At 35.0% G+C, this 27,944-nt stretch overlaps 1 protein-coding gene across 2 annotated transcripts; it reads right to left on the reverse strand.

The window, feature by feature from the left end:
• Positions 1 to 1,542: 1,542 nt before the first annotated feature.
• Positions 1,543 to 27,944, reverse strand: LOC129230041 (protein phosphatase 1 regulatory subunit 42-like). 2 transcript variants are annotated; one of them, XM_054864427.1, is made up of 7 exons: positions 27,836 to 27,944; positions 14,747 to 14,923; positions 13,203 to 13,369; positions 10,603 to 10,744; positions 5,013 to 5,247; positions 2,823 to 2,948; positions 1,543 to 1,773 (listed from the first exon to the last, which is right to left on the reverse strand). In XM_054864427.1, exons 1-7 carry the CDS (start codon positions 27,848 to 27,850, stop codon positions 1,559 to 1,561), a joined length of 1,077 nt encoding a protein of 358 aa, XP_054720402.1. In that variant the 5' UTR covers positions 27,851 to 27,944; the 3' UTR covers positions 1,543 to 1,558. The 2 variants fall into 2 exon arrangements, with proteins under 2 accessions (XP_054720402.1, XP_054720403.1); XM_054864428.1 differs by lacking the exon at positions 27,836 to 27,944 and adding an exon at positions 20,912 to 21,030.

The following is a 27,944-nucleotide window of genomic DNA, read 5'->3' on the forward strand; positions in this document are numbered from 1 at the left end:
AAACTACAAGAGAAACAAAATTCATTTCATCCTGAACTCAAAATCAAAAGAAAGAACGTAAAACAATCAAATTCAAGGAACAGAAAATTCAAGGAACTGAAAATTGACTACCGCTAATCCTCCACAAGCTTGCAAATGAAATGCTTCGTAAGATGCTCCGGATATTGGTTTTCAGTTAGGGTAGCAGTTAAAATTCGAATAGCTGTTTTCAGATTTGTTTTATTATTGCATATTTTTTTATATCTAATAATTTGTGAAATGATTATATTTTTGAACACTTTTCTACTGACACAACTGTGAAAATGAATTTAAGAATACACTTTAAAATCAAAATCCTGACGTTTATCATACAAAGCTATACTGGGAACTTGATTATTCAGTTGAATATTGAGATCAAGGAAATTAACTGACTCATCCTTATTTGTTTGTTTCAGCAGTGGTTCATTTGAGTAAATTTCTTTGTGTAAATTGGGAAAAATCATTGTTATTAAAAATAATAATGTCATCAATATATCTAAATGCTTCTATACTGTTGTTTATTTAAAAAATAGATTCATAAAAATGCAAAAATAGGTTTGCAAATGCACTAGAAAAAGATGTGCCCATCGGTATTCCATTGATCTGTCTGTAGAAATTGGAACCATTGTATAAGTTATTCTCAAAAATACAAAATTTAACAAGGTTAATCCAAGAGTGTTTTTCTAAATTGATTTGTTTTTCATATCTGTCGAAAATTCTATTTGAAACATCGATTATGAGTTTGTGGGGAATGTTAGTGAAAAGATTTTCAAAGTCAAAAGTATTAATACTATGAATATGGTATTTACCACTGTTTATGAAATCCAGAACTTTCTGGTTATTAAGAATTATAAAACTTTTTTCTCCTGCAATTTTGGCCAAGATATTTTTAAGTTTTTCGAAAAAAATGTAACCTGCTTGGTTATTGTAGGAAGTATGTTCCACTAGTAACGAATATGAACTTTATTGGATTTTTATGAAACTTAACTGTTATAAAAAGGAAAGGAAAATTGAAATTGAGATGCCGTGTGTGTAGAATTTTGTCGAAGGCTAGGATTCTTTTCTTTAAACTGGACTCAGCTTCTGTGACTTTTTTGTATGTATTAATATTTGTATATTCCTTCTGAAGCATAAGTTTATAAAAAAAATTTGCACATGATGGCAAAATTATTTGCCGCTTTATCAACAGTGGTTATAATAAAACTATGTTTTAGGTCCTCTATACTTTTTTTAAGTTTTTTATCAATTATGTTGTTGTTCTGAATCTTCTGAAGATTATAACAATAACTGAATTCATCCAAAATATTTTTCTTCCATTCTAAAAAGCCTAGTTCCTAGCCCTTCCATTCTATTTTGGATGAATTGTTACAGACACACAAATAGATGCTCACATGTTTTCCGGGAGTAGTGGTCAAGTCCGTTTCACTGAAAATTATGATGGATTAAAAAAGAAAAAAACTAGAGAAAAGTGAAAAAAAAATACATATTTATTACAATGTAAAAAAACAATATTTGTTGCAAGCTTGTTAAGCCGAAGAAGTCACTCCTTTGCCTTGTTGCCCTTAGTGAACTTCTTAACAATTTTGTTGCGCACTTCCTGCAGGGATCGTGCCCTGGACAAGGACTTGCCCTGGGAGGATTTCCGCTGAATCGACCTGGACCGTGTCCTGGTTCCCGCCGTTGCAGTCTCAGACTGTGAACTGGACACGCTGCTCTGGCGGGAACTGGCAGGGGTCAGCTGCCTGTTGTGAATCTCTGGAAAACAGGGAAAGCCCGAAGTAGTGTTATTATTACAAACCATTTCAAAAGCATATGAAATTATTACAATAAAAACAAAAGTGAATTTAATCTGGAAGTTATTTTAGAACCAAAGTTATGGCAGTTCAAAGAAAAACTGCAAGCGTTTTGCCATTTGGAAGGGGGGTGGGGGATTAAAGTAAAAAAAAAAAGGAAAAGGAAATAAAGATGCTTCGAAAATGATCGGACATTTTCCATTTCCATACTAATGCTTGAAAAGCTTACGTTTTTGCAGCGCGATCCTCTTACCGTAGGCATTTTTCTCGAAATTTTAATGACTAAAAAGTCCCTTTTGGAGGGAATTTTGTTGTCAGATGAAAATTCAGACGATATCAACTTCTTTAGGGTATTTGCAGCCATGTGTTAGAAATTAAAATGAACTGCTCAATAAAGAAAGAGACTTGAACTTTTAATACTGATAGATAACGATACAAATAAAAAGTTTAAGACACCAGCGGTAAATCTTGGCCGAGTTGCTCTGAGAACTTCCTGCACGAAATGCTTTCATTTGGTTGAGTTCAGTTATGTCCCCCTGATTTTTCAAGCAGAAATTTAATTAGTATTCTTATTAAATTTAAAAGCATCTGCAGGTTTTTACCAAATATAGAGAAAAGACATAAAAATTTTAAAACATCATTGTACGCTGCATCATTTTTTTTTTTTTTTTTTTTTTTGTCGAGAATGAAAATAAAAATGCAAGAAAGTTTTTGATCAAATTATTTTTTATTTTCGGAAGAGAATTTATAGATTGGTAACACAAAAGTTGAATTTCTTCATAAGTGCGAGTTCCAAGTTAATTCTATTTTTAACTATTCTTTTTTAAAACAGATTTATATTGTTTGCACTCTTTTTTTTTTTTTTTTTTTTGCAAGAGACTTGACTATTTCATGAGACTTTGAGGACTTCCTGTTGTACGCATTGTTGAATTTGACTTTAATTTTAACAAGCTAGGTAACGAAACAAATCAAGGAAAGAAAGTTGTCCGTTTCGTAGAATCGTTCACTCACGTTCCTGCAAGAAGGGCTTGAGCAATGTGTAGCTCTCTTTCTTCAACTCCTGCAGGGCCCGGCATTGCTGCCAGTTGAGCAAGAAATTTCGATAAGACGATGTGATGGGACGGCTGTCCAAATCTTCTGCAAGAAAAAATGATATGAAAATGAGATTACGCATACAATACATTAAAAATATACAGGGTGAGTCTTAACTCTTTCGCAAAATGCAACGCTGACGCGCTACATGCACACAAAGCCATAAACTGATGGTTGCCAAACTGGTCAAAATAATTACTCAAAGACGATATTACACAACATTTTAATTGAAAAGAAAAGTTTAAAGCATTTGTTGAAATTTGCGGTCAGCAGCTGTAATACATACGTTGCAATGACAAAGCAAGCTGTTGCAATGAAGGTCATTCTGACACTGACAATCTTTCATCGATCGCTCCTCCCTTGTTACGACGCGTGTATTAGAGCTCTGACGTGGGCAGGTAAAAGGCAGTAATTGCAATTTTTAATTTTTTTTTTTTTTTTTTTTTTGTCATCTATTGTACGTTAGCTTTGTTGTACAACCTTGCTTATTTGGTTTCCGCGAAAAAAAAGGAGAAAACAAATCCTCTAATTCCAACATTTTCCTATTATTAGCATTTAATAATCCAACACACATTTCTTCAAATATTTCGAAAACTCATTTCTACAGATACTGCCGTTTACCTGCTCACGGCAGAGCCACTAAACACCGTAACTTTTAACAACTACTCTACACCTTTCTTAAAAACTAAAATGTTGTGTAAAACGGTATTTGAGTATCAAAGTTGTTACCTGTTTTGTATCCATCAGTTTCTGGTTTTGCGTACATGTAGCGCGTCAGCATTGCATTTGCGACTACATGTTAATGTGTGTGTGATTCTTGCTTCTTATCGTCCCCTCTAAAACACATTAAAGTTTCGCCCAAGAGTTTAGACTCACTTTGTATACCACCAATTTGGGAAAATGAATGTGGTAAATCGTACAGTAGATAGAATATATACACAAACAACTTGATATAGTAAGATAATCCATGCAATGCATTGAATATATACAAAACTGACGGGATAATAGGAGAACTCATTCAATATACTTGTTACATGCAATATACCTGCAGCCTGGTTATGACATGCGGAGCCTGCAGGTGTGTCCTTGTCATAGACTCATCAGTCTGGACTTGTCAATAACTGAGCTGGAGGCAAATGTCCTTTCATTGAAGCTAAGAGTATCTTCAAACTGGTGGCTAAAATTAATTTAGAAAACTAGCGAGAGGCTGCAAGCAATGGTGCAGTTCAACGCGTAAAAGGAGGATAAAAGCTTAAGTAATAAGCACTTAGTAATACTAAATAGCTAACTGCTTATTAAAAAACAATGTATCTGTTACTGTGAAAGAGCGGAATTCGAGAATGCCGAATTTCACTGCTGATCTGGTTCACTGAAAATATTCGGTCTTTCTCCGATGTCTCTGGTTTGGGAATGTCGATATTCGCCGGCTAATGTCGCCATTTACCAGCTTTTGGACTCGCACTGTAACATATTGAAAAAACAAAATCCAACTTGGGATAGAGAAAGTCCATGCGAGACATTCCATGTCTTGCATGTGTTATATCATCATCCCAAGTTGACTGTTTTTGTTTTTAGTTGACAGATCTAGATAAAGATACGTGACTGTTATAAACCAAAACACGCCACAAACTAAACTATAACAAAATGTAGTTTTAATTTAAGAACCAAAACCGATAGAAAGAGTGTTTGGCTATATGCATATGGCTTTTAACAACAAAACAGCCTTTTTTTCCTTATCTAGTACTTTCTTTGGGTTCATTTTTAATGAAGTGCCTAGCAATCTATGAATATTTTCACAAAACAGTAATAAGTTTTGATGTTAATGATTTTCAAACCTCTTAAGGTCAGAGATAAATATTTTTGTGGCGAGAATACAAAACTAGAATCATCTCTTAAACCTGTTCATTTGCTTGTGCCAAAAATAGTAGAAGAATTTACCCAACTTTCTCAAGAATCTACGAAGCACGTTGCAGCGCCACGCTGTATCGGCAACCGGGAACGCAATTTAAAATTTTTTTAACAGATTTTAACAAAAAAACACGCTGGAAAGAATCCATTTTAACCGCTAGATACTTTCAGTACTTGATTTGTGTACATCCATCAACTTACCAAGTTCGAGACAGGCGACCACTAAACTGTCCCTGTACTTCCTTTGCCTGCAAACAGGATTGCTGGAAAGTCTCAAATGCCGGATTTCTGCCCAATTTCCAGCCGTCTCTACTAGCTCTGTTAGATCCAAAATATGATTCTCTTCTGCTTGCAGATGTTGCAGACAGCGCAGAGGTCTGAAGGCTTGCAGAGTCTTCAGCCGATTTCCTGACACACTCAGCACTTGAAGAGATCCCTGTCCAGAAATACAAATTCCTAATTTGAGTGAGAACGGAGGGAAAAATTTTTTACAAAGGAAAGTTTTATTAATGGGTACAATTGTTGTTGACCGGAACACTAATTCCAGCCTGATTGGTAAGGGGTTGGAATCGTAACTGAAGCATCGCAAGTTCGATCGTCAGTGTAAGCTAATGGTAACTGTTCCACGTTAAATCTGTAGCGGTCACCAAGTCCTCCAAGTTCCTATTTTCAACCTGGGTACAGTACATCTGGGGGTGCTGGATAAGGGTTTGCTCAGTTTCTAGCCTGGATCAAATAATAAAGAGCTATCTTCCGGGTTCCATCCAGATCCAACCAAACAAACCACGTGTAATAGTTGGCAGTGGCGGCTTTGGAGTATACCAGTGCTTCCTCATCATGCCAAATTCGCCAACGTATAGAAAAAAAAAGGAAATTAATTTTGCGATTGCAGATATTTCAGATAGGTGCCGCTTTCTTTCTTCTTCTTCTTCTTTTTTTTTTTTTTTTCAAGTAAGGATAGGTAGAAGGAAAATATTTTTTAAATTTCAAAAAGTTTCCTCTCAAACTTTAAACCGATTTTTTTTTAAATAAAACAGTAAAGATATTTCTTAAATCTAAAGACTATTTCTGCGATAAGCTTGTTTCACACTAAATGGTATGAAATTAAATAAGCATATGATTTCGCAATTACAAGACTCACATTGCTGAATCTTACTACTATTATATATGCGAAAGTTTGTCTGTATGGATGTATGGATGTATGGATGTATGGATGTTTGTTACTCTTTCACGCAAAAACTACTAAACGGATTTTCATAAAACTTTACAATAGTATAGCTTATGCATCAGAATAACACATAGGGTAGTTTTCGTCGCGTTATGGGGGGCAAAACCCCCTTAGGGGGGTAATAAAACACAATTTTTGTATAAATTCTCTAATATTGGGATGAAAAAATACTTGCACATATTTACATTATATGTCCATCGAAAGCTCTGATTTTTCTGCTGAAGATGGCACCTGTTCGAAATTTCTAAGTAGAATAAAAAACGAGTTATGAGCTTTTTAGTTCCATGTTCGAAGGCTTTCCTCAACTCAATACAGTATTTAGTGTATCATCTCAACTCCCTGTCGATAGCGGCAATTGTTGTATTGTTGACTATCTTTGCTTTTCGTGACTGTTCAAGGCTTTTCTCAAGTCAAATCTTGAAGTAAGATTTTTGTACAAGATTGGCAAATAATACATGATTTGGCTGATCATTTTCCACTTAAACGGAACTTTAATGTAATTAATGGTTTTTATTATTATTTATGCTGATTGAACGCTTACTCATTATTCAATCAACCAGCAGATCGCCAATATTTTTGCAGAAAGATTTTCGTAGCTGATGCATTTGGCAGTTTTTTCAACGTCGCTGTTTTTGAAGCCGAAGACTACGTCATAATGTTTCTCAGCTTTCACCATGTGAACAAAATATCGCCAATCAACGAATTTTCAAAAGACTTTTTTTACTGTGTTAAATAATCCAGCAACTAAATTAGGCAAATCCATAAACAGCACAAAAACTTCCATTAATTTTCCTTTTTGCACAATTTCAAACAATCACCAGATTTTACAACTTATTTTGGAAACATTTCGGATGAAACTGTTTAGCGCCATTTTATGGTGACCAAAAGTATCTCAGAATCTGGCGACGATATCTCTGTAACGAAAATTAATATCATATCGTTTTACAAAGGAAGGAAAGAAGGGGGGAGAATCATCGAAGGTACCCCAAAACGACTCTCGCAAATTCGGTAAAATCGCACCAAGAGCCCACAATGATTGAAATTTCCCAAAATAGCTAAAGCAAGTATAAGGGGATTACGAGCGCAGCTACTTTTTTTTAAATCACTTCGTACTTCATTAGCCATACAGAGAAGGTTTTAGACTCCATGTTAAAAAACAAGTATCAACAGATTAATCTTTTTAAACATGAGAAGATTAATTTCATGTTTTGGAAATTTGTATATGCTTAAATATATTGCTTTCGTTTCTAAATCAATACTATTTTGTTCTTTATACTTATTGCTATTTTAGTTTTATGGGTAAGGAAGAAACTCGATTTTTAATCACGTCAGAAAGATGTGTTTTAAATTCTTTCACTTAAATCAGAAAACAAAAGCAAGTAACGATTTTTTCTCTTAATTATTACTGACCCAGGCAACGCCGGGTATTTTTGCTAGTGTATTAATATAATCTAATGATTAGACTAACGAAGGCTTGCAGAGTCTTCAGCCGATTCCCTGACACACTCAGCACTTGAAGAGATTCCTATCCATAAACACAAATTCCTCATTTGAGTAAGAACGGAGGGAAATTTTTTTACAAAGAAAAGTTTTATTAATGGGTACAATTGTTGTTGATCGGAACACTAATTCCAGCTTGATTGGTAAGGGGTTGGAATCGTAACTGAAGCATCGCAAGTTCGATCCTCAGTGTTAGCTAATGGTAACTGTTTCACGTTAAATCTGTAGCAATCACCAAGTCCTCCAAGTTCCTATTTTCTATCTGGGTACAGTACATCTGGTGGTGCTGGATAAGGGTTTGCTCAGTTTCTAGCCTGGATCAAATAATAAAGAGCTATCTTCCGGGTTCATCCAGATCCAACCAGTCAAACCACGTGTAATAGTTGGCACTGGCGGCTTTGGAGTGTATCAGTGCTTCCTCATCATGCCAAATTCGCCAACGTATAGAAAAAAAAAGGAAATTAATTTAGCGATTGCCACGGAAATATAAGTTCGTTGCTTGAGGCACCTGGGGCCCTACCCCTTATCCTCTGGTGTGGTATGTTGATAGATAGTTCCCCGGTTGGGGCCATGGCTTTATTTTGGCGCAGAAGATGGTTGCGTGGATGTACGAGAGATGTGGCTTCCTCTAACGGGAGTACCATAATGGTTAGCCGAAGGCTCTTCAAAGTAAATTTCAACTAAAGTTCTTCTTTATTTAAATAAGTTTAAGTATTATTTTTTTTTTCGCTTCCTACATATTTTTTAAAGTTTTATACTTTTTTTCCCCGTGGGGGATTTCTAGGCTATTTGAATGAATAAAAATAAAATAAAATTAAGACAATGATAAAATGTTGATAAGAAATTTAAAAAGAAAATAATGAAATGAAAATAGATAGGAGCATGCTCCCAGCCAGAGTGTAGCACAATAACTAGAGTCGAAACGAGGTATGAACCCGATAAGGGATTCACTCACCCCGTTTCGAAATTGAAACTAAGTTAGCAGAGCGCGAGGCCTGCGAGAATTTGCCGGATCCAATGGATCGTAATTTGGAAGGTTGTTAAGTAGTGGATTGCCAACACGGGGGATGTTGTAGTGAAATCTCTTGGCGAGCTTTTTGCAAAAGTTGTGGAGTGTCGGGATGCCAACCTCTTCCACCAGCTTGTCCGTACGGACGTACCAGGGAGGGTCGCACGCCGCTCGAACCATCACTCTCTGCAAGTTCTCAACTCTGTTAAAGTTAGAGATTGCAGAAGTCGCCCATATGGGCGCTCCATAGGTAATAATGGGTCTTAGGCAGGACTTATAAATGAGCAGTTTATTATCCGTTGATAAAACGCTTTTTTTGTGCAGGAGACAATTTAGTGGTTTTTTGGAAGTGAGGTACTTCTTGCGCACCTCTTCAATGTGAGGTCGCCAGGTTAAATTACGGTCGAACGTTATGCCTAAATATTTCGCCCGCTGAGACCAATCAATCGGGTCGGTATAAAGATGCAGTTTAATAGGAGGGAGCTCAGTTGTTCTTGTAAAAAAGCAGGTAGCTATACTTTTGTTGGCATTTACTTTGATTTTCCAAGTCCTTAGCCAGATATCTAGATGTGTTAAGTGGTTTTGAATTGCTGAAAAGGCTTGATAAAGTCCCTGAGCGGAGGCTAGTATGCAGGTGTCATCTGCATAAATGGCAAGATGCGTGTTGTCCATGTGTGGGATATCGTTTGAGAAAATTGAGTAAAGAGTTGGGCCTAAGAGGCTGCCTTGGGGGGGGGGGAGGCACCCCGGCCCGTATGTGTCTAGGTGTTGAGAGAGTTTCTCTCACTCGAACGATAAAGTGCCTATTCATAAGATAGGAGCTGATAATGTTTATGAGTGCATGAGGTAACCCAAGGCGTATAAGTTTGTAAATTAGTGCATCAATCCAAACCCTTTAGCGATAGAAGATATTTCAGATAGGTGCCGCTCTCTTTCTTTCTTTCTTTCTTTTTCAAGTAATTATAGGTAGCAGGAAAATATTTTTTAAATTTCAAAAAAGTTTCCTCTGAAATAAACTTTAAACCGATTTTTTTTAATTTTAATAAAACAGTAAAGATATTTCTTGAATCTAAAGACTATTTCTGCGATAAGCTTGTTTCACACTAAATGGTATGAAATAAAATAAGCATATGATTTCGTAATTACAAGATTCAAATTGCTGAATATCTTTATATTGGGTTAATTTTCAGCAGCCATTATCCAGGACATGGAACACTTCCTATAGTTTATTAGAACTGCGAATAAATCCGCCAATTATTTGTGAAGTTATTACTAAATTTTGTGGCGCCCCTGTGGAAACTACGCAGTTCATAGGGGAGCCGCGAGCACAGTTTGTGCCTCATTGCTTTAAAGCATTCTTTTACAAAACATATATAAAGTTCATTTTCAAAAAAAAAAAAAAAACTTGCTATAAGAGCTAATTTTAGTCACATTTTATTTTGTACTAGAAAAGGTGAAAGACTAATCCATGTCAAATCTTGCAAGTTACAATACCGCTGCATAAAGAGTGGTTTCTTATTTAAAAACGCTTGATTTGTGGTTTTGAATATCTTAAATCTGTATAATAGGTTACACGTACGCTATGGTAGGAAAAAAAAGCTATTTTTTATTCTAATGGTGGTACCCGCATGGCTTTGCCCGTAGTGGAAAATTAAAAGATCTTTTGGTTCGCTTATATATTTACAAATAATGTATGGTGAATTTCTCGCCAATTGGCTTGCTCATGTTACGGTTCCACGTTATGATAACTTGGTAATTTACTCGTCCATCTTATGATAATTTTGCTCAGGAAAATGTTTTTAAAATTGGAATTGAAAAGGAACAAAATCGAATTTTCCAAAAATCGCTTCGAGGTGCACACCCTTGTGCTACAAACTAACTTTGTGCCAAACTTCATGAAAATTGGCCGAACGGTCTAGGCGCCATGAGCGTCACAGACATCCAGACAGACAGACTTTCAGCTTTATTGTTTGTAAAGATTGTTGGGAGACATTTTAAAAGGAATACTGAATGAGTGTCCATTAAGAAATTAAAAAAGAAGAAGAAACACTAACCGCAATGGCTTCTATTGATTCTGGATCCACTTCCAGAGCTGGAGCATCATCTGGTATTTTTTGATATTCGATATACAATTCCCGTAGATTGGCCAAGCCCTTAAGATTCTCCAATTTTGTGATGGCATTGCGACTGATATTCCTAGAAATAGTATTGGATGTTTAGAAATTAAAATTTAGCGAACTTAATTACAAAACTCACAAAACTGGCTATAAATCGCCAGCGGCAGAACTAGAATGTGACTTTTAGCGCAGGGCCAAATTTCTCAATAGGCAAATACAAATACAAATACAAATGTGACGACCAGCAGCAGGCTCTGGGCCCAGCTGGGCTGGTCCTAGTCAATTAATTAGTCCCCAATGAAGATCAATGGCCCTCTTAAAGCTATCCACTCCCTTGCTCATTACCGCCTCTTCCGGTAAGCTATTCCAAGTGCCCACGACCCTGCTAAAGTAGTAGTTTTTCCTGATTTCCAAGTTAGCCTGAGATTTAAATAGCTTAAAACAATGACCCCTTGTCCTGCTTTCCCCGCAAAAATTTAATCCATTTACATCTTTCATTTTGATAAATTTAAATAACTGAATCATGTCCCCTCTGACTCTCCTTTGCTCCAGGCTATACATGTTAAGCCTATTAAGTCTGGTCTCATAATCTAAATCTGAGAGTCCCCTTACTAATTTAGTTACCCTTCTTTGAACCCTTTCCAATACAAAAATATCTTTCTTCAGATAAGGCGACCAAAACTGAACAGCATACTCCAAATGAGGTCTTACTAAACTCCTATATAAAGGCAGAAGAACTTTCTTAGATTTGTTTGAAATAGATCTATTTATGAACCCAAGCATTTTGTTGGCTTTGTTACTAGCAATACTGCACTGTTGACTAAACTTGAAGTCCTGATTTATAGACACCCAGATCCATTACATTTTCTGCCTGATTTATGACTGAACCCTGTAAACGATACCTCATACGCTTATTTCCATGACCTAAGTGTAGCACTTGACATTTCCCTACATTAACTGCCATACCCCATTTATCTGCCCACTTAGTAATATGATCTAAATCCTCCTGCAGCTGTTTTACTTGTTCTTCATTTTTGACAATCCCCATAACTTTTACATCGTCAGCGAAACAATTCATGCTTCCAGAAATATTTTCATTGATGTCATTCATAAATATAATAAACAAAAGAGGCCCTAAAACTGATCCCTGAGGAACCCCACTTAAAACATCACTCCAATTAGAATGATTTCCTCTCACAACTACTCTTTGCTTCCTACCAGTAAGCCAATTTCTAACCCAAAGTAAAGTTTTTCCTCCTATTCCAATGTCAGCTAACTTGCTGAGAAGAGCAACATGCGGTACCTTGTCAAAAGCTTTTTGAAAATCAATATAAACAACATCCACACATTTTTTGTTATCTAAAGCTGAGGTAACCTTGTCGTAGAAATGCAATAAATTAGTAGTACAGGATTTACCTTTCCTGAAACCATACTGCAAACTAGTCAACAGACTATTAGTCTCTAAGAACATCATGATCTTAATTTTGATCAAAGTTTCGAAAATCTTACAAATTACCGAAGTCAAACTTACAGGTCTATAATTCCCAGCAATACCTTTAGACCCCTTCTTGAAGAGCGGCGTTATGTTAGCCAGCTTCCAGTCCTCTGGCACCGTCCCCGAGTTATAAGAAGCATTGAAAATATTCAAAATAACATCCACTAATTCCTCTGCACATTCAACTAAAATTTTTGGATAGATATTATCTGGTCCCGGAGCTTTAGTTGCTTTAATCTTTTTCAAATGAAATAAAACCTCCTCCCTGGAAAATACAAAATCCTCAAGCTGTATAATAGCTTGTGTCTTGTTAGTGTCAACTGTAAAAGTAGGCAACTGTAAAAGTAGGCAACGGCCTAGGACTGCGAATTTTCAGGATCGGCAAATTTTTGCTTTAACGTTTTTAAAAACTATCTAGTTAGATAGTCAGTTACTGAGCCAAATTTTTGGCTCAGAGTCCATTTTAAGAGAACTTGGTAAGAGTACATTACAGTTTTAAGATAAGATTTAAGATTTATAAGATAAGATTTATTAATAAAAACACACATACATAACAAACAGTAAGAAAAATAAAATAAATATAAAACATACAACGTGAATTGCAAAACGTGAATTACAAACGACAATCACAAAACATTAAGAAATTCTCAAATATAGTTCAACATAGATCGAGTTCAGCCTTATCACGATAAAGCCTTTTCCTGCATGTTAAACATTACCAAAACACATTATCAACTTATCATGCCGTGGCGCGAGTTTCATTGTTAAAACACGTGGCTTACTCGATCATCGGCTATTTTTTATATGAGGATAGATAGATCAGCGAGAATGCGCCTCTTACTATTCGGCACTTTCGCGCGGATTCTACCAATTACAAATGGTACAAATGACTTTCCGCTTCAAGGTCATCCACCATCTCTCCGTGGTCAAGCTTTATCATAATCAGATAGCCCGTCAACAAAAACACAAAAGTTAGAAATACAAAAATCACTTGGAGTTTCTTTAAACTTTTTTTTTCCTTCAAAAGATGCATTCTACTTACAGGACAGTAAGTTGTTCTAAGGTATTCAAGTTGTCTAATGTCTTAATGCGGTTCCCTTGCAGATATAAGCAATTTAATCGACTCAAGCCTTCCAAGTTCTCTATCCGCTCAATTCGATTGTCGTATAAGTATAAAGCCAGCAAATTTTCACAGTTTTCCAAGTTCTCCTGGAAAAAATAAGAGAGAATATGGGGTCATTTGAGGCAAAAAAAAAAAAAAACCCTGGGGTAAATGGGAAAAAAACTCTATTCCCTCGCTTGTGATAGTTTTTGAAACTAAACTGTTGGTGAGTCAAGACATATTTTGTCATATTTTGAAACAATGGGATCGTTTCCAAAATTTTAAAAGTATTTTTTTCTGAAAGAGCATGCTTAAAAATATAGGATCTGACCATTTTTTAAATCATTTATTTAAGTTTAATATTTTTTAAATATTACTTACATCAGTGCGCTTTCATTGTTTACGCTTCTGTCGTGTGACATTACAAATGATGAAATGGCATTCAGTGTTGCCATACACAGAGCAAAATATTTAATTCACATCTTTACTCACGCGTATTGGCAACGATATGGTTGATAGCAAGCGTAGAGCGCAATTGTAACTCGCTGCTAGATTATCATAACGTGGAAATGCGGTAGAAAGATGAGCCTTAGTACATCATTTGTGACGTCATAAAGACCACGCCTTGTTTGAAGAATCGGATATTTAAAAAAAATAATTAAAAAATAACTTTTGGGAAAATGAAAGTATTTTCTGAGTCCTTTTTTTTTTTTTTTTTTGCTTATTCTATCAATCAATTTCAGTGACAAAAAGTAATACTTTTGACTGAAGGAAAACACCCCATTGTGTAGGCGTCATCAATGTTTGACGATGACACTGTGAGCAGCAAGCCTGATAGCGTTTGGGTGGTTTTTTTTTTTTTTTTTTTTGAGCAATAACAATTTGCTTTCTATCCCCACTTGACCAAAGATGATGTTGCTCTGATTTTTCAGATTCCCATGACGACGGTTGTTTTTAATACTGATATAGCGAACGAAATTTTAATCGACATAGTTACAAATCGTCTGTGATGTGATTTTATTCATATTTTTAGGGCAGAATGTACATTAAAAAGGTTTTTCTTGTGCGTGTGAAATTGAGTTTCTTCTGGAAAAACACTACGCAGATGAACTTCAACAGGAAAACTTCATTTAAATGTAAAATTTCCAGATTATTAATTCCCATCATTTAAGATTAATAAAAATACTGTTAATAGCCTTTAAGATAAGTGTACTGGTGGATATCTGCCATAAAATCTTTTTCTTTATTACCGCATCCTGATCACTTTGTTTTTTAATGGATATGCCTCGTATTTTCTATTCTAAAAACTCTCCACTCATAATATGACGGGTGCAACTTTTATGGTCATTTAAATTCCATTCCATTTGTAGAAACGGGAAACCCAACGAGTAGGGTCCTATAGCGATTTGTGAATGTAAAAAAATAATTTGAATTCAAGACATCAAAATTCAATTTTTTTTTTTTTTTTTTGAAACATTACTTACGATGTTCCGAATGTGCTGTTCTTGGAGGTACAGATGAGTAATCCGGGACAGAATGGCTTCATCTCCTTCCCCTTTTCTGGGATCCAACAGGTGTCTGGAGGAACAGCGCAGGATGAGTTCGTTGCTGATTTTCATCTTACGCGCGCTTTCTTCATATCTCTCATCAGAATCCTGTTGCTATCGTAGGAGAAAAATTAATTAATAAATAGTAAAATAATAGTTTAAAAAACTAAAAAAACACGCTTTCGTAGCAAAATGAACTAAAAAGTGAAAAATAATCTTTGGATGATAGTAGTTGACCAATCACTTCATTTTAATGTAATACAAAAAAGCATGGGGTGCTGTCGATTTACATTTTTGCTTGGACAACAAATGGAAGAAATTCAATACAACTGATAAGAAGCCCCCCACGCTTTTTTATATTACATTAAAATTAAGTTGATTGGTCAACTACAATCATCCAAAGATTATTTTTTACTTTTTAGTTCATTTTGCTACGAAAGCGTGTTTTTTTAGTTTTTTAAACTATTTTTTTATTTTTCTGTTTTTTAGTCTTATGTTGGAGAATTTTCATGCGACGAAATTATTTATAAAACGAGTGCGAGGTAATATCTTAAAGTTAAGACAAGGGCACCCCGATGGGAAGCTACTGTGAGTCATCGATGTATGTTTGCGGAGATGATATTTATATTATTTTGAAAATTTGAGATGCATTTGAATAAAAGTTTTTTTCAATGATGGTCTGATCAGCAATGAATTTCCAATTGAAGACTCACCTAAATTTTGGCATGAAATTAGTTAAAAGCAATTATATTTCATGTTCTAATTACCTTGGAACATTGGAACAAATTTTGTCTGATGCAGAAAAATTAAAAGTTTTTGTAGATATTTTTAAATAATTTTTGCGAGCATTTTTTAATGTATTTTTTAAAAAAATTTCTGTTTCACATTGTTGGATTTATGCCAAAATATTTATTAAAATTGAAGGAAACTAACAATTAAAAGAGTTAATTACATGATCACATATTTTACGCTGCTACATATGAATCAATTTATTTATTTAATAGGTCTTGGCTGTACTGTTCCAAACGAAGTTTATTGCGTTTGTGTAACTATCCATCTATGCATGTCTCGGTCTGTAGGTTATTTATTTATTTTTTATGAGCGCTCTAACATGTCAAAATGTAAACAATGATTTTATCCAAAATTTATCGCCAGTTTGGCATATTCCACGTTATAATAAACCCCCCAAAGATTTCAATGGGATATTTCAATAGTGGAAATTTTGACGACAAATATTTGAGAGTTATTACTTTACTCTAGAAATAGGTCGAAAAGAGGCAACAAGGCTGATAAAGAATTGGAAAAAGTTGGAAAAATTGCAAAGTAATATTAAATACCGAAATCTGCCCGGCTTTGGTAGCTGGGATTCATGAAAAAATGGTACTTTATCGTTAAAGGTACGTCACTTGGTTTGGCGACCTGTTTACTTTCTTCCTTGGCGACAATAGAAAAATTGCTGAAAGCGATTGCCGATACCTACAAATATATGGCAACCCCAAAATCTGAAATTGAAGTTGTTGAATGTCGTCAACTATGAAATTTTTAGTTTGCAACAGTGATAAATAAATTTAAATTGCCAAAAATTAAAATTGCAGCAAGTAACGTATTTTTAGCGGAAAGTGCCGAAAAATTATTAAATCATATAGAATTTAGTAATTTATCATAGTAAAATTTTTTTGACACCAAGGATTTTAAGCGCTGTTTTTCTGCCATATCAATGTTGTGGACTGTTCGATGATTGGGATTTTGGCCTAAGTGCCACGTGCTAAATTTTGAGCAACAATAATAATCGTTTCATTCTGAAAAGATCAGCGACCGAAGTACATGCGCCAATAAGGAGCAATCATTTGGAGCATTTGTTGTTCACAGGCGCACGCAGATATCTTTTGCATTCCTTGTTGCCTTGTTTTAGCAACAAATGAAAACCAACAAATATTATAAAAACTGCCAAGTCTATAGCTGCGGTGGCGTTAATACGAAAGTACCCAAAAATATTGCCCACATCTGATAACAAACTGACGAGAGCCTTAACTGCCGAAATCTTCTGCCGATGTTGCCAAAATTAACAGAGCATCGCTCAAAATTTGGCTACGGTGCCAAAGTCTCATTTGCAAAATAAAGTATATGTAAAAATTTGTGCAATTCATATTGTACTTCTTTTGAAAAACTTTAACATTTTTAATAAATTAGAAATGCCAAGTGTAATGTCTGGAAAAATTTGGATAACTGGATGTTTTGTCAATTTTTTGAATTGTCACCAAATGATTTGATGTCAAAGGTTAGGCACTAATATGTTTCGGTCTTGCTGGTATTGCCAGAGTGAAACGATTATTGCCTAAAATTTTGGAACCACCCACACACTCCCAGTTATCGAAATAGTTCCTAAAATCTGCAAATCATAGATAATGAAACAAGGTTTACACCCAGTTAATAAAGCATCACTAATATAAGTGTTCAATTCGTGTACGGAATCCAGCTGAAAGTAATAGTTTTTCAATAAAAATTGATTATGTATTTAAATCTAACGCTCAATAAAAAGACTTTTATAATATAAAGAGAATACTTACAAAATTAAAATATAGCTCCGTTATTTTACTCTAAATACTTAAAGAACTACATACCCCTTTTTATACAAAAAGCTGAAGCATTTTTCAGTGAATTATTGCAATGAGGAACAAACCAAATTAACGCCTACTTAATACTTAGTACTAGCGTTGGCCAAATTGGCAAGAAAACTCCCTTTGCTGTTGCCATTTTTGTTTCTTGTATTCTAATCATACAAACTTAAATTTTTATTGTTTTTTATTAACTTGATTTATTTGTTTGGGGAATTACTTTACTTTCATATAGCTTAGTTTAAATTGGGGAGTGGGAAGTAATTTTTATTTTAACGGAATTTTTGATCTTGTTCCACGGTTTTTTTTGTTTAAAAATAAATTATTACATTTTGAATTTCAGTTAAATTGCTTTTGGCAACTTTTGTCAAGCAGATACGCGATTTGTTTTGACTAATGACAAAAACTTTAAAAAACGCGCCAAGAGTGAGTGCCACGTTATGATAATAGGGTTGACCAACCAGTGAATAAACACCCCCCAATGAATAAATAGCTGGTAATTGCTTTGGAAAAATAAGGTTTAAACATTTTTCTTAGATGAATTGACAGCAGTAGCTTTCTTCTAGACATTTCCAGAAAGAAAAGAATTAGAAAATGCTGTGTTTCCCCACTGGTAGGTGTGCTTATTCACTGGGGCACTTTTTTTCATTTCAACCCCCCAAAAAACTTGATGCGGGACTATAAAAGCTCTCCCAAATTTTTACAAATAATTACAAACTAAATGTTTATACTGCCATATGCCAAATACTAGTTTTTACCGATTCTATAAAAATTTGAAAATAAGTCATTATCAGCAATTTTGTATTCAATAGGCTTAAATATTTATGAAGGTATGGTCAAAACAATGGTAATTTGTGTTGCATTCGAACTCGCTTGGAACGAGTCATAAGGGAACGCGATATTTCCTCGTTATAACTGAGGGTTCGTAAAAAACGGGTTCGTGAAAAAAGTTATAAAAATTTAAACACATTCGCTTTGTGTGATTTTTATTTCTGTACAGCACCAAAAACGTTAGATAATGTGCTTTGAACTGTCTTATTGTTTTTTTCTTGCTTTACTGTTTTACAAGAAATGCTCATGACCCGAAAATCTTTGCTCTCCTGACTTCCAAATAGTTCGAAGCTTTTCTGCATACAAATAGCCATTGACTATTTTGAGCGTGGTTCAGCTTGAAATTCCTCACATCTGTCGTTATCGTTGTCGCTTTCATGATTTTTTTCATCTGCTTTAGTTTGAACTAGAACTAAACTTAATATAACTTCGGTAGTATCTCGTGAAGTGATAGCGTAGGCAGCAACTAATCAACAAAAATTTTTCAAGCTAGAAAATTGCCAGTTGTATTAATCGAGAAAACCATTCTATTGCGCCACCCCTTTGGAGTTGATTTATGACTAAAATTAAACCAATGTAGCATTTTTATAGTTCTTTTTTTGTCTGTGTTTTGAACTTAAATGGAAATAAATTTAAAGATTTTATTATAGTCATATATGCTGGTCAATCTAACAAAAGCGGGTTTTCAATTATTATTACTTAATCAACTTTTTTTTTTTTAGTTTGATCAATGCCAGCGGTAGCCCGTGGCTTCAAATTTTTCTAGGGTTGGATATGGCCCCTATATTCACGAGCCGACGCATCAGCTTAAGATCAGCCATTTTGGATCGGAGCGCATGTTTGAAAGGTTGTCTTTTCTGGCGAGCTATCGCTTTCGGTGATTGTACACTAAGAGCGATTATTAGCTGCACACACACGCACACATGTGAATTGTTTATTAAATAAAATATTATTTACGGCAAAGTTGGCGAAACACGAAAGAGAACAAAATATTGTTATGTTTTTTTTTTTGTTTTTTTTTTAAGCCTCGCGTATGTTTGACATAAATCGACTCCAAGGGAGTGGTCCAATGGAATGGTTTTCTCGTTTAGTATAACTGCAATATCCCAAGAAGTAATGCAGTAACTCAAACAAATATTTGTATACAAGTGCTCCTTAATGGGAGCAGAGTCTAGTTAAATTTTAGCATCAGGCGATTAAACGGCACAGTTGAAAGTTGTCCTCATAAAGTTTGGATGTGCTTTAACTCGAGGGTTTATGATTCTCCCCTTTAGAAGTAGAGAGTACTCAGTTTCGAATGACGCCCGACTCCTTTAGGCGGTTTTTTTTTGCTAATAAACACGTTTTTGTTGCAATATGAACTAAAAAGTGAAATATAAACTTTGAATGTAAAGCATATTCAAAAGCAAAGGGACGTCTCGCATAAAAGTATAACTTCATTTTTTGAATGAGCTCAAACTTTTGTTAAACTATTAGGCAATAAATTCAGTAGTGAAACACCCCTGGAGAAAAATTCCTGCCATGCCGCAAGGTAAACAAAAAAGCCAGTTTTACAGAGAGTGTTAAGGGAATACGCGACTCATCCCGCCACTCCGAGTTGGGAGGAAGGCTCTAGATAGAAATGATTTTCTGTTTTCTATTCGGACTGAGTATTCATAATTCACTACCCACATTTCGTAACAAAACATAAAAGGGAAATTCCATTGTTTTAAACAAATTGTGTTTGTTAACAAATAAATGTTTACTTATTTTAAGCAAGGTTTTTAAAATAATTTTCTATTTTCATTCTTTGCTTTGCTTTTGAGATAAATCGGGAATTGGGATGGTCGTCAAGTTTTGGCGTGTGTAATTTTAATTTTGTTGGGAATATTGCTTCCTCGTCAAGCATGGGGAGGGATTAGAATTATAAGAAAGATATAGAAGAACGTTTCGTAGTGGTCACAACATACTAGTTTTTTAACATTATTTATACTCGAGACTTCAATTTCTATAAACTCAATCTTTGAAAATTGGTTGTAAATTCACTGTATCAACAATGAAAGTTTTAATGAGATGATTTCATAAATTCTAACAAATCATTGAGCATTTTTGAAATTAGTATTTAGGTTCTTCATGAAAATTTTTCCTTAATTTAGTATTTTAATGACTTTTTTTAGTAAGTATTAAACATACGCTCATGTGGAAAAAGAGTGCCACAATACGAAGAAATATTTTACAGGAGAAGCGTTTGAAGTTGAACTCTTCAGGCAATTTGCATTAAGAAAAGTAAGTTTGCTGTGCTCTCCAGTGGTTAATATTAAAACAAAATTCTGTCATTATTTTCCAAAGAAGATAATGTCCTTTGAAAGCCTTTAAGCGAAAAAAAAAATTAAAAATTTCGTATTGTGTGGCACTCTTTTTCCAAACGAGATTTATAAGTTTTACGTTAAAGTTAATTCAACAATCATGAAACAGCTTGCTTTTCAATTTATTATTTCATGAAATACTAATTAATTTTATGAAATAACAGAATAGATTTTTCACAAAGTACTTAGCTACTTCATTGAATAACGAATTGACACTTTCGCAAACTTATGCGTCGTGAAAGCTAAAAAACTTTAAATTCTTTCATTGTAATTAAATTGTAAATAAAATAAAACTCATAATTTATACCTACCCTCTATTTCTTGTACCATAAATTAGGGGACGGAGTATTTGCCAGGATTCCATTTCAACTTCAAGGCTACTTCACGTGATTCATTTTCTGTCCGGCACGTTCCCAGGCAGTGGTCCGGCTTCCCGCGTTTTCGATCGAACGAGCTGTCCGGCAGGAGGCGGATTGTTTTGGTTAGTTTCGTATCCCTGGGAGACACGAAAAAGAACGCAACCGCATATGGCAATTTCCCTGAGGTGCCGGGACTTTCTCACACCAGCCGGACCCGTGCATATGGATTTGCATAAATTGCTTCGAACGGGACGAACTATGTAACAATCGAGGATCGAATTTTGCACTGATGGAATGTATCTCGCTATTTTTAAGTAGGCCGTGTAATTGTTTAATTTAATTTTTTGGGTAAAAAAAACATGGTCCGCCGAATGCCGTTATTTATCTTCATTTTTAAACAGTGTTTCATAAACTTTTTGAGTTCATCGATCTTTTAAACTGAGGAAGTGGAATTTCGCCATAGATTTTCTCCCCTTTCTTTCTCTCTTTTTTTCTTTCTTTCTCTGTTAGAATTGATGGATCAACCGTCCTAGATTGAGCAAGATCCGATTAAGCAATAAATAAATACCTTTACATCTAGAAGCTCACACCTTTGAATTGAAAAAGGGGTTCCTTGAAACCTCGAAACACGTGTATTCTGAAATCTGTTTTTTTTGTGCTAAACAACGTTGGATATTTCCTGTTATTACAAGATCCGATTGTTTGTTGCTTAGGTTGACTAGTCTAAGCCTTGAACTTCTCAATTTAAGAAGCCCTTAATTTTACTAAGCAAAAAAAACATGTTTTTTATTCATGTTTTTAAAATTCAAAAAGGAAAACATGATTATATCAGCTTTTTTTTAGCCCATGACCTATACGAATATAACGGATTTTTCTTTCTTTCTCTTTAAGAATTCCTACCCCTTCACGTAGAGCGGGATTTGATTATTGTGCAATGTGACTAGGTCAGAACCAGGGGTTTTTTAATTTAGAGAGCCCTTCATTCCAAAAACTTCCACTACAAGACGGAGAAAAAAAAATTATGTTCCTTTTTCCTTAATATTTGTGCTATTTTCTGCTCCGTGATGAAATGACACTTTTCTGAACCAAGTTTTTGGACATCATAGAACAAAACAATATTTTTGTGAAAGTGTGTAACAATTTAATCTTTTAACTGACGAATGCTTTCATAATAGAGAAGTAACAATAAGAAACTGTTAATTTAAATAATATTTATGCACTATGTTGACAAATTCAAGTTTATGCGTTTTGACGGAATGACTGCGGTAGAGAGTGGCTTTTAAAGTTCATTTATTACTATAAAAATGACTATATTTTTAATTAAGTTGAAAATTGTTGCCTTTAACTTATATGACACTACTGTTGTTGTTTGCGTGTCCATAGTTAATAATCATGGAAGGATTGAGGGCAATTGCCTCGAGATTTTAGACTTTTTTTATTTATTCACACATAAGACATTATGAGAAAGATTTTCAGCGTAAAGAAAGGAAATACACCACTCAGAGCATCCGAGGTTATCGAATCCATGTTTACCGGCATTTGAAGCGAAGTATCTACCACAAAGCCACGAAGGCCCCCAGCGCATAATGAATGAGGCATTATGAGTGATATAGTTTACATTTTTCTTTACCAAAGAAAAAACATCCGCTTCACTCGCAAAAGGGCTGGGTTCCAGTAGCGTGGTCGCTTGACGCGTTAGGCGCTGAGTAGTTCAGTCTAGGATTATTGCTTTAAAGCAACCGTAAATGTAATTCATTGTTTTGGCGATTTGTTTTGGAAGAAAAAAGAAACTTTTGATTTGTTTTTATCCGAGTGAGATGTACGACATTTTCTTCTTTTTTTCTGACGATGATTTTTAAATGTTCCACTAGATGCTTTTTTTTTTTTTCGTTAGACGGATGGATTATGAGAGCGTGGTTGCTGGGCGAGTTTGGCGATAAACAATAGAGTTGCGGAACTATTTTTACATTTGAAATATATTATTTGATGTCTTTTTTTGTTTATTTGGCGAAAGATTTTAAATTGCAGTAAAAACCACGTCACTCGCTAAATAGAGTTTTAAAGCAACTAAATCTAATTTAATGATTTCACGAAAAGTTTTCAATTCCAAAGAAACTTTAATAGTATTTTTTTTTCTTTGAAAAGGTGTGTACGCATTTTATACAGAGAAAAATGATCATTTTACATCAGAGGGGGAGGGGGCGTCAATTTGTTTTTATTCAACGGACTTCCATTACATTTTTAGCATGGGCATCGCTGCGCGGTACTGCTAGTATATTATATTTAAATCACTGAGATTTTCCGATATTTTGCCGGAGCTTCGCGAAAAAAAAATTCTGAAAAGGGACTTCCTAATTACCTAGAGATATGAAATATACTTTATGTCCTATTCTTATCCCTACCAAATACGCATAAAAAATTTCATGAAAATCGGCTGAGCCGTTTTGAAGCAGTTCAATAACTAACACCGTGACAGGAGATTTTTATATATCAGATTGAGCGAAAAACCACTTGCCACCCCCAGCGGAGTTATAACCCCCCTGTCCCCCCGCACCATTTTCGAGGTTGGCAATATCCAAGTTCGTTGTCGGGCGTGCGACGCGGTGATCGTCTTCGACGAGCTCTCGGCTTTCCTTAAACATTTTGTGCCACTCAAAAACTATTGTGCGGCTTATGGCATCATCCCCGTAAGCTTTTTTAATCAGCTCAAGGGTCTCGTATGCGAATTTCCCGAGTTTAAAGCAAAACTTCACAGCGTTCCATGCTGGCGCGATGACACCATAAACTAGTATGTTGTGGCCATCACGAAACTTTCTTCTTTCTTTTTCTTTTTTTTTTCTGATCCCTCCCCATGCTTGACGAGGAAGCAATATTCCCAACAAAAACAAAAATACACATGCAAAAACTTGACCCAATGTCTGAATTATTGCAAAAGCAAAGCAAAGAGCGAAAATTGAAAGTTATTTTAAAAGCCTTGCTTGAATGAATTACAAATATTTTATTTGTTAACAAACATAAGATGGCAACAGTTAAAAATTTTAAATCATTGAGATAATATTTCCTATCATTTCCATACAATTAAAATCACGAGAAATACGCAGACGACAATCTATTACGATTTATCTTTCTTATTGTTGCATTAATAAAAATATTTTTATTCGCAAAAAAAAAAAAAAAAAAAAAAATCAACACCTCTTGGAGCGATCGGCGTCAAAATAGAACCAAAGCCTGTTTACATATGGATTCACATATAGTCCAAATTTCAACCAGAACGCAGCATTACTTCTTGAGATAGGGCATTCAAAATGGAAAAAAAGAACGGGTGATTGCGCTACCCCCCCTTTTTAGCTGTTGACACAAAAATAAATCAGTTCTTATACCCACTAAGGGCTACTTGCCGATAAATTTTTCTTTCATTCCGTTCATTATTTCTTGAGATACAGCAGTCACAATTGACGACAAAAAACGTTCTATAGCTCAACCCCCGTTCGAGTTATTGACACCAAAATTGAATCAGCACCTGTTCCTGTTAATACCAACATAAGGACCAAATTTTGTTTGATTCCGCCAGTAACTTCCTGAGGAATAGCAAGCATGCGTAACTCGAAAAACGTCCCATTGCTCCACCCCCCTTTTACGAATTCGCGCCAAAAACTAATGGGCACAAGTTCACATAGGGGCGCATATGTGTACTAAATTTCGTTCGATTTCATGCGGTAGTTTTTGTTGTAGAGAGGCCACAAAAAACTGGTCACACACAGACGTGACACACATACACACACACACATACATACAAACACACACACAGACAGACAGACATTTTCCAAAAATGGTCGAAATGGACTCAGCACACCTCAAAACGTTCGAATCCGTCAAAATTCGAAATTCGAAAATTTGCACGAATCCAATACTTTCTTCTATATATTAGATATAGAAGAAAGTAAAAATCACACGTCACAAAAATCCACCTGCTGTCTCAACGCATGCCCGCAGTCGACTGAATTAAAGTGCGCCTGAGTGGTGGATGTATGTTTCGAAGATTGCGTTGTAAAATCTTCACTTCCAGTCGGAAATTTTGCCAAAATTCTCCAGCTTTTATTTTTACTTTCTTCTATATCTAATATATGGAAGAAAGTATTGGATTCGTGCAAATTTTCGAATTTCGAATTTTGACGGATTCGAACGTTTTGAGGTGTGCTGAGTCCATTTCGACCATTTTTGGAAAATGTCTGTCTGTCTGTGTGTGTGTGTGTGTATGTATGTGTGTCACGTCTGTGTGTGACCAGTTTTTTGTGGCCGCTCTACAACAAAAACTACCGCATGAAATTTAGTACACATATGTGCCCCTATGTGAACTTGTGCCCATTAGTTTTTGGCGCGAATTCCTCCAAGGGGGGTGGAGCAATGGGACGTTTTTCGAGTTACGCGTGCTTGCTATTCCTCAGGAAGTTACTGGCGGAATTAAACAAAATTTGATCCATATGTTGGTATTAACAGGAACAGGTGCTGATTCAATTTTGGTGTCAATAACTCAAACGGGGGTTGAGCTATAGAACGTTTTTTGTCGTCAATTGTGACTGCTGTATCTCAAGAAATAATGAACGGAATGAAAGAAAAATTTATCGGCAAGTAGCCCTTAGTGGGTATAAGAACTGATTTTATTTTTGTGTCAACAGCTAAAAAGGGGGGTAGCGCAATCACCCGTTCTTTTTTTCCATTTTGAGTGCCCTATCTCAAGAAGTAATGCTACGTTCTGGTTGAAATTTGGAATATATGTGAATCCATATGTAAACAGGCTTTGGTTCTATTTTGACGCCGATCGCTCCAAGAGGTGTTGATTTTTTTTTTTTTTTTTTTTCGAATAAAAATATTTTTATTAATGCAACAATAAGAAAGATAAATCGTAATAGATTGTCGTCTGCGTATTTCTCGTGATTTTAATTGTATGGAAATGATAGGAAATATTATCTCAATGATTTAAAATTTTTAACTGTTGCCATCTTATGTTTGTTAACAAATAAAATATTTGTAATTCATTCAAGCAAGGCTTTTAAAATAACTTTCAATTTTCGCTCTTTGCTTTGCTTTTGCAATAATTCAGACATTGGGTCAAGTTTTTGCATGTGTAATTTTGTTTTTGTTGGGAATATTGCTTCCTCGTCAAGCATGGGGAGGGATCAGAAAAAAAAAAAAAAAGAAAAGAAAAATATAGAAGAAAGTTTCGTGATGGCCACAACATACTAGTTTATTTTTATAGTGGTTAAAAAGTTTTTTAATCCTCATGATTTATCCTCATGATCATCGTCTCCGTCATTAATGTTTCTAATTGTTGTTGTTGTTCTTTTATTAACGATAACAACATCATCAAAAACCAACCCCTCAGAAATCTTAAAGATAAACGACTAGGGTGCCGTGAGTATATTCTTACTCTTCGACTTGGACAAGTTTGAGAACCTCTGGAATATAGAATACAACTTGGCGCTACAGCGAGTCCCGAATTACGCGAGGGATGCGTTCCAAGACTCCTCGCGTAAGTCGAAATTTCGCGTTCTGGAAAAATGTATGCATAAATATTTTTTAGAAACATACCAAATTTTTTAGACATTTGTAAACACCCCTCAAACTGCTTTAAAGCATTCCTCAACTATACATTACAGTTTCTTACATAAAAAAAACTCAACTTTTACTGTATTTAAAAAGTAAAAAAGCTGTTTTATTCAATATAAAATAGTTAAAATGCAGAAAAAGAATGATTGATAAAATAAAACAACACGGTACGTACAGTATGTAGTAATAATAAAATGCTGCACTATAATAGTACTGTACAGTAGATACAGTAATAATATTTATGAGTTAAAAAATGAAGATGATGAAGATTTATGCTGCATAATCGGATCGGTATTTTTTATTAAATACATTTTAAAATACGGTTGCTTCACCTTTTCTTTTATAACGTTTCCATTTATGGCAACAAGCCCCTCTTCCCAATCTCTTTAATCCACAATGCAAGAGCAGCTACCATTTCCATATACTTTACTCAGATTCTGCAAGCTTTAACATTGAAACTAAGTTCTGAACTTATACAGATATCATTTTGTTTTGACTTTTAACTGTACGTATGGAAGATTCACTCATACTCATTGTGTTGCTACCGTCAACTTTTGGTAGTTGTCCAAGCATATCGAGAATCTTAATCTTCTTTTTATTGTCAGAAACTTTATTCCCCCCCCCCATCTTCATAAACTTTAGATGAAACAGCTCACTAAGGTGCCATTATATTTCATCAACTTTAATGTTTAGAATGTAAAAAAAAGAAAGCTGCTGAGCGGTTTTTTTATGCACTAACAACGTGATGCCTAGACTAGTTTGATGTGGGAACTTTCGATGGTCAGTGTGATGCTACTGAGATGTAATAACATTCACAAAATATATATTTAGTTGTCAATAACGAAGCAGCTACTTCCTTCTAAAGAGATTCGTGTTGTGGACGAGGAATTCGCTCGCGTCAGCTCTAAAATTCGTTACTCGTGGAAAATTCGCGTTATAGCCATTTCGCGTAAGTTGAATCGCGTTGTAGCGGGAGTCGACTGTGTTTTGTTAACAAAGAAAGAAATAAAAGGAAGAAACAAATTACCAAATTTCCGTAAAAGCACTTATTTTCGCAAAGCCTTAAATTTCGCGATTTTCGCGAACCCGTCGTAATCACGAAAATTTAAACCTCGTCAAATTTTTCAACTTTATATATGTATATGATCCACTTTTCGCTCAGTTGATATAAAATTCGGGAGATTTTCAGCGCGCAAAAATCACTGATACTTATCATCATTTGCGCGAAAATTACGGCTCGCGAAAATAAATGTCTTCACAGTATTCTACCTTAAGTTCCACCATTCCTGTAACTCATATCATCCAAGGCCTTGTATCATCCCATTTGCATACAGTTAGGGTTTATCTGCAGGAGAACACTTATCACGATACGTCTTTC

Source organism: Uloborus diversus, chromosome 9 (genome assembly GCF_026930045.1).
Source record: "Uloborus diversus isolate 005 chromosome 9, Udiv.v.3.1, whole genome shotgun sequence".
Taxonomy (NCBI): domain Eukaryota; kingdom Metazoa; phylum Arthropoda; class Arachnida; order Araneae; family Uloboridae; genus Uloborus; species Uloborus diversus.

What these genes read in the sequence shown, in the direction of transcription:
- LOC129230041 (XM_054864427.1), bottom strand. An exon ending in AACAGCACATTCGGAACATC is followed by an intron (nt 13,370 to 14,746) that starts GTAAGTAATGTT and finishes TATTTTTTCCAG; the next exon opens with GAGAACTTGGAAAACTGTGA. An exon ending in AATCAATAGAAGCCATTGCG is followed by an intron (nt 5,248 to 10,602) that starts GTTAGTGTTTCT and finishes ATTTCTGGACAG; the next exon opens with GGATCTCTTCAAGTGCTGAG.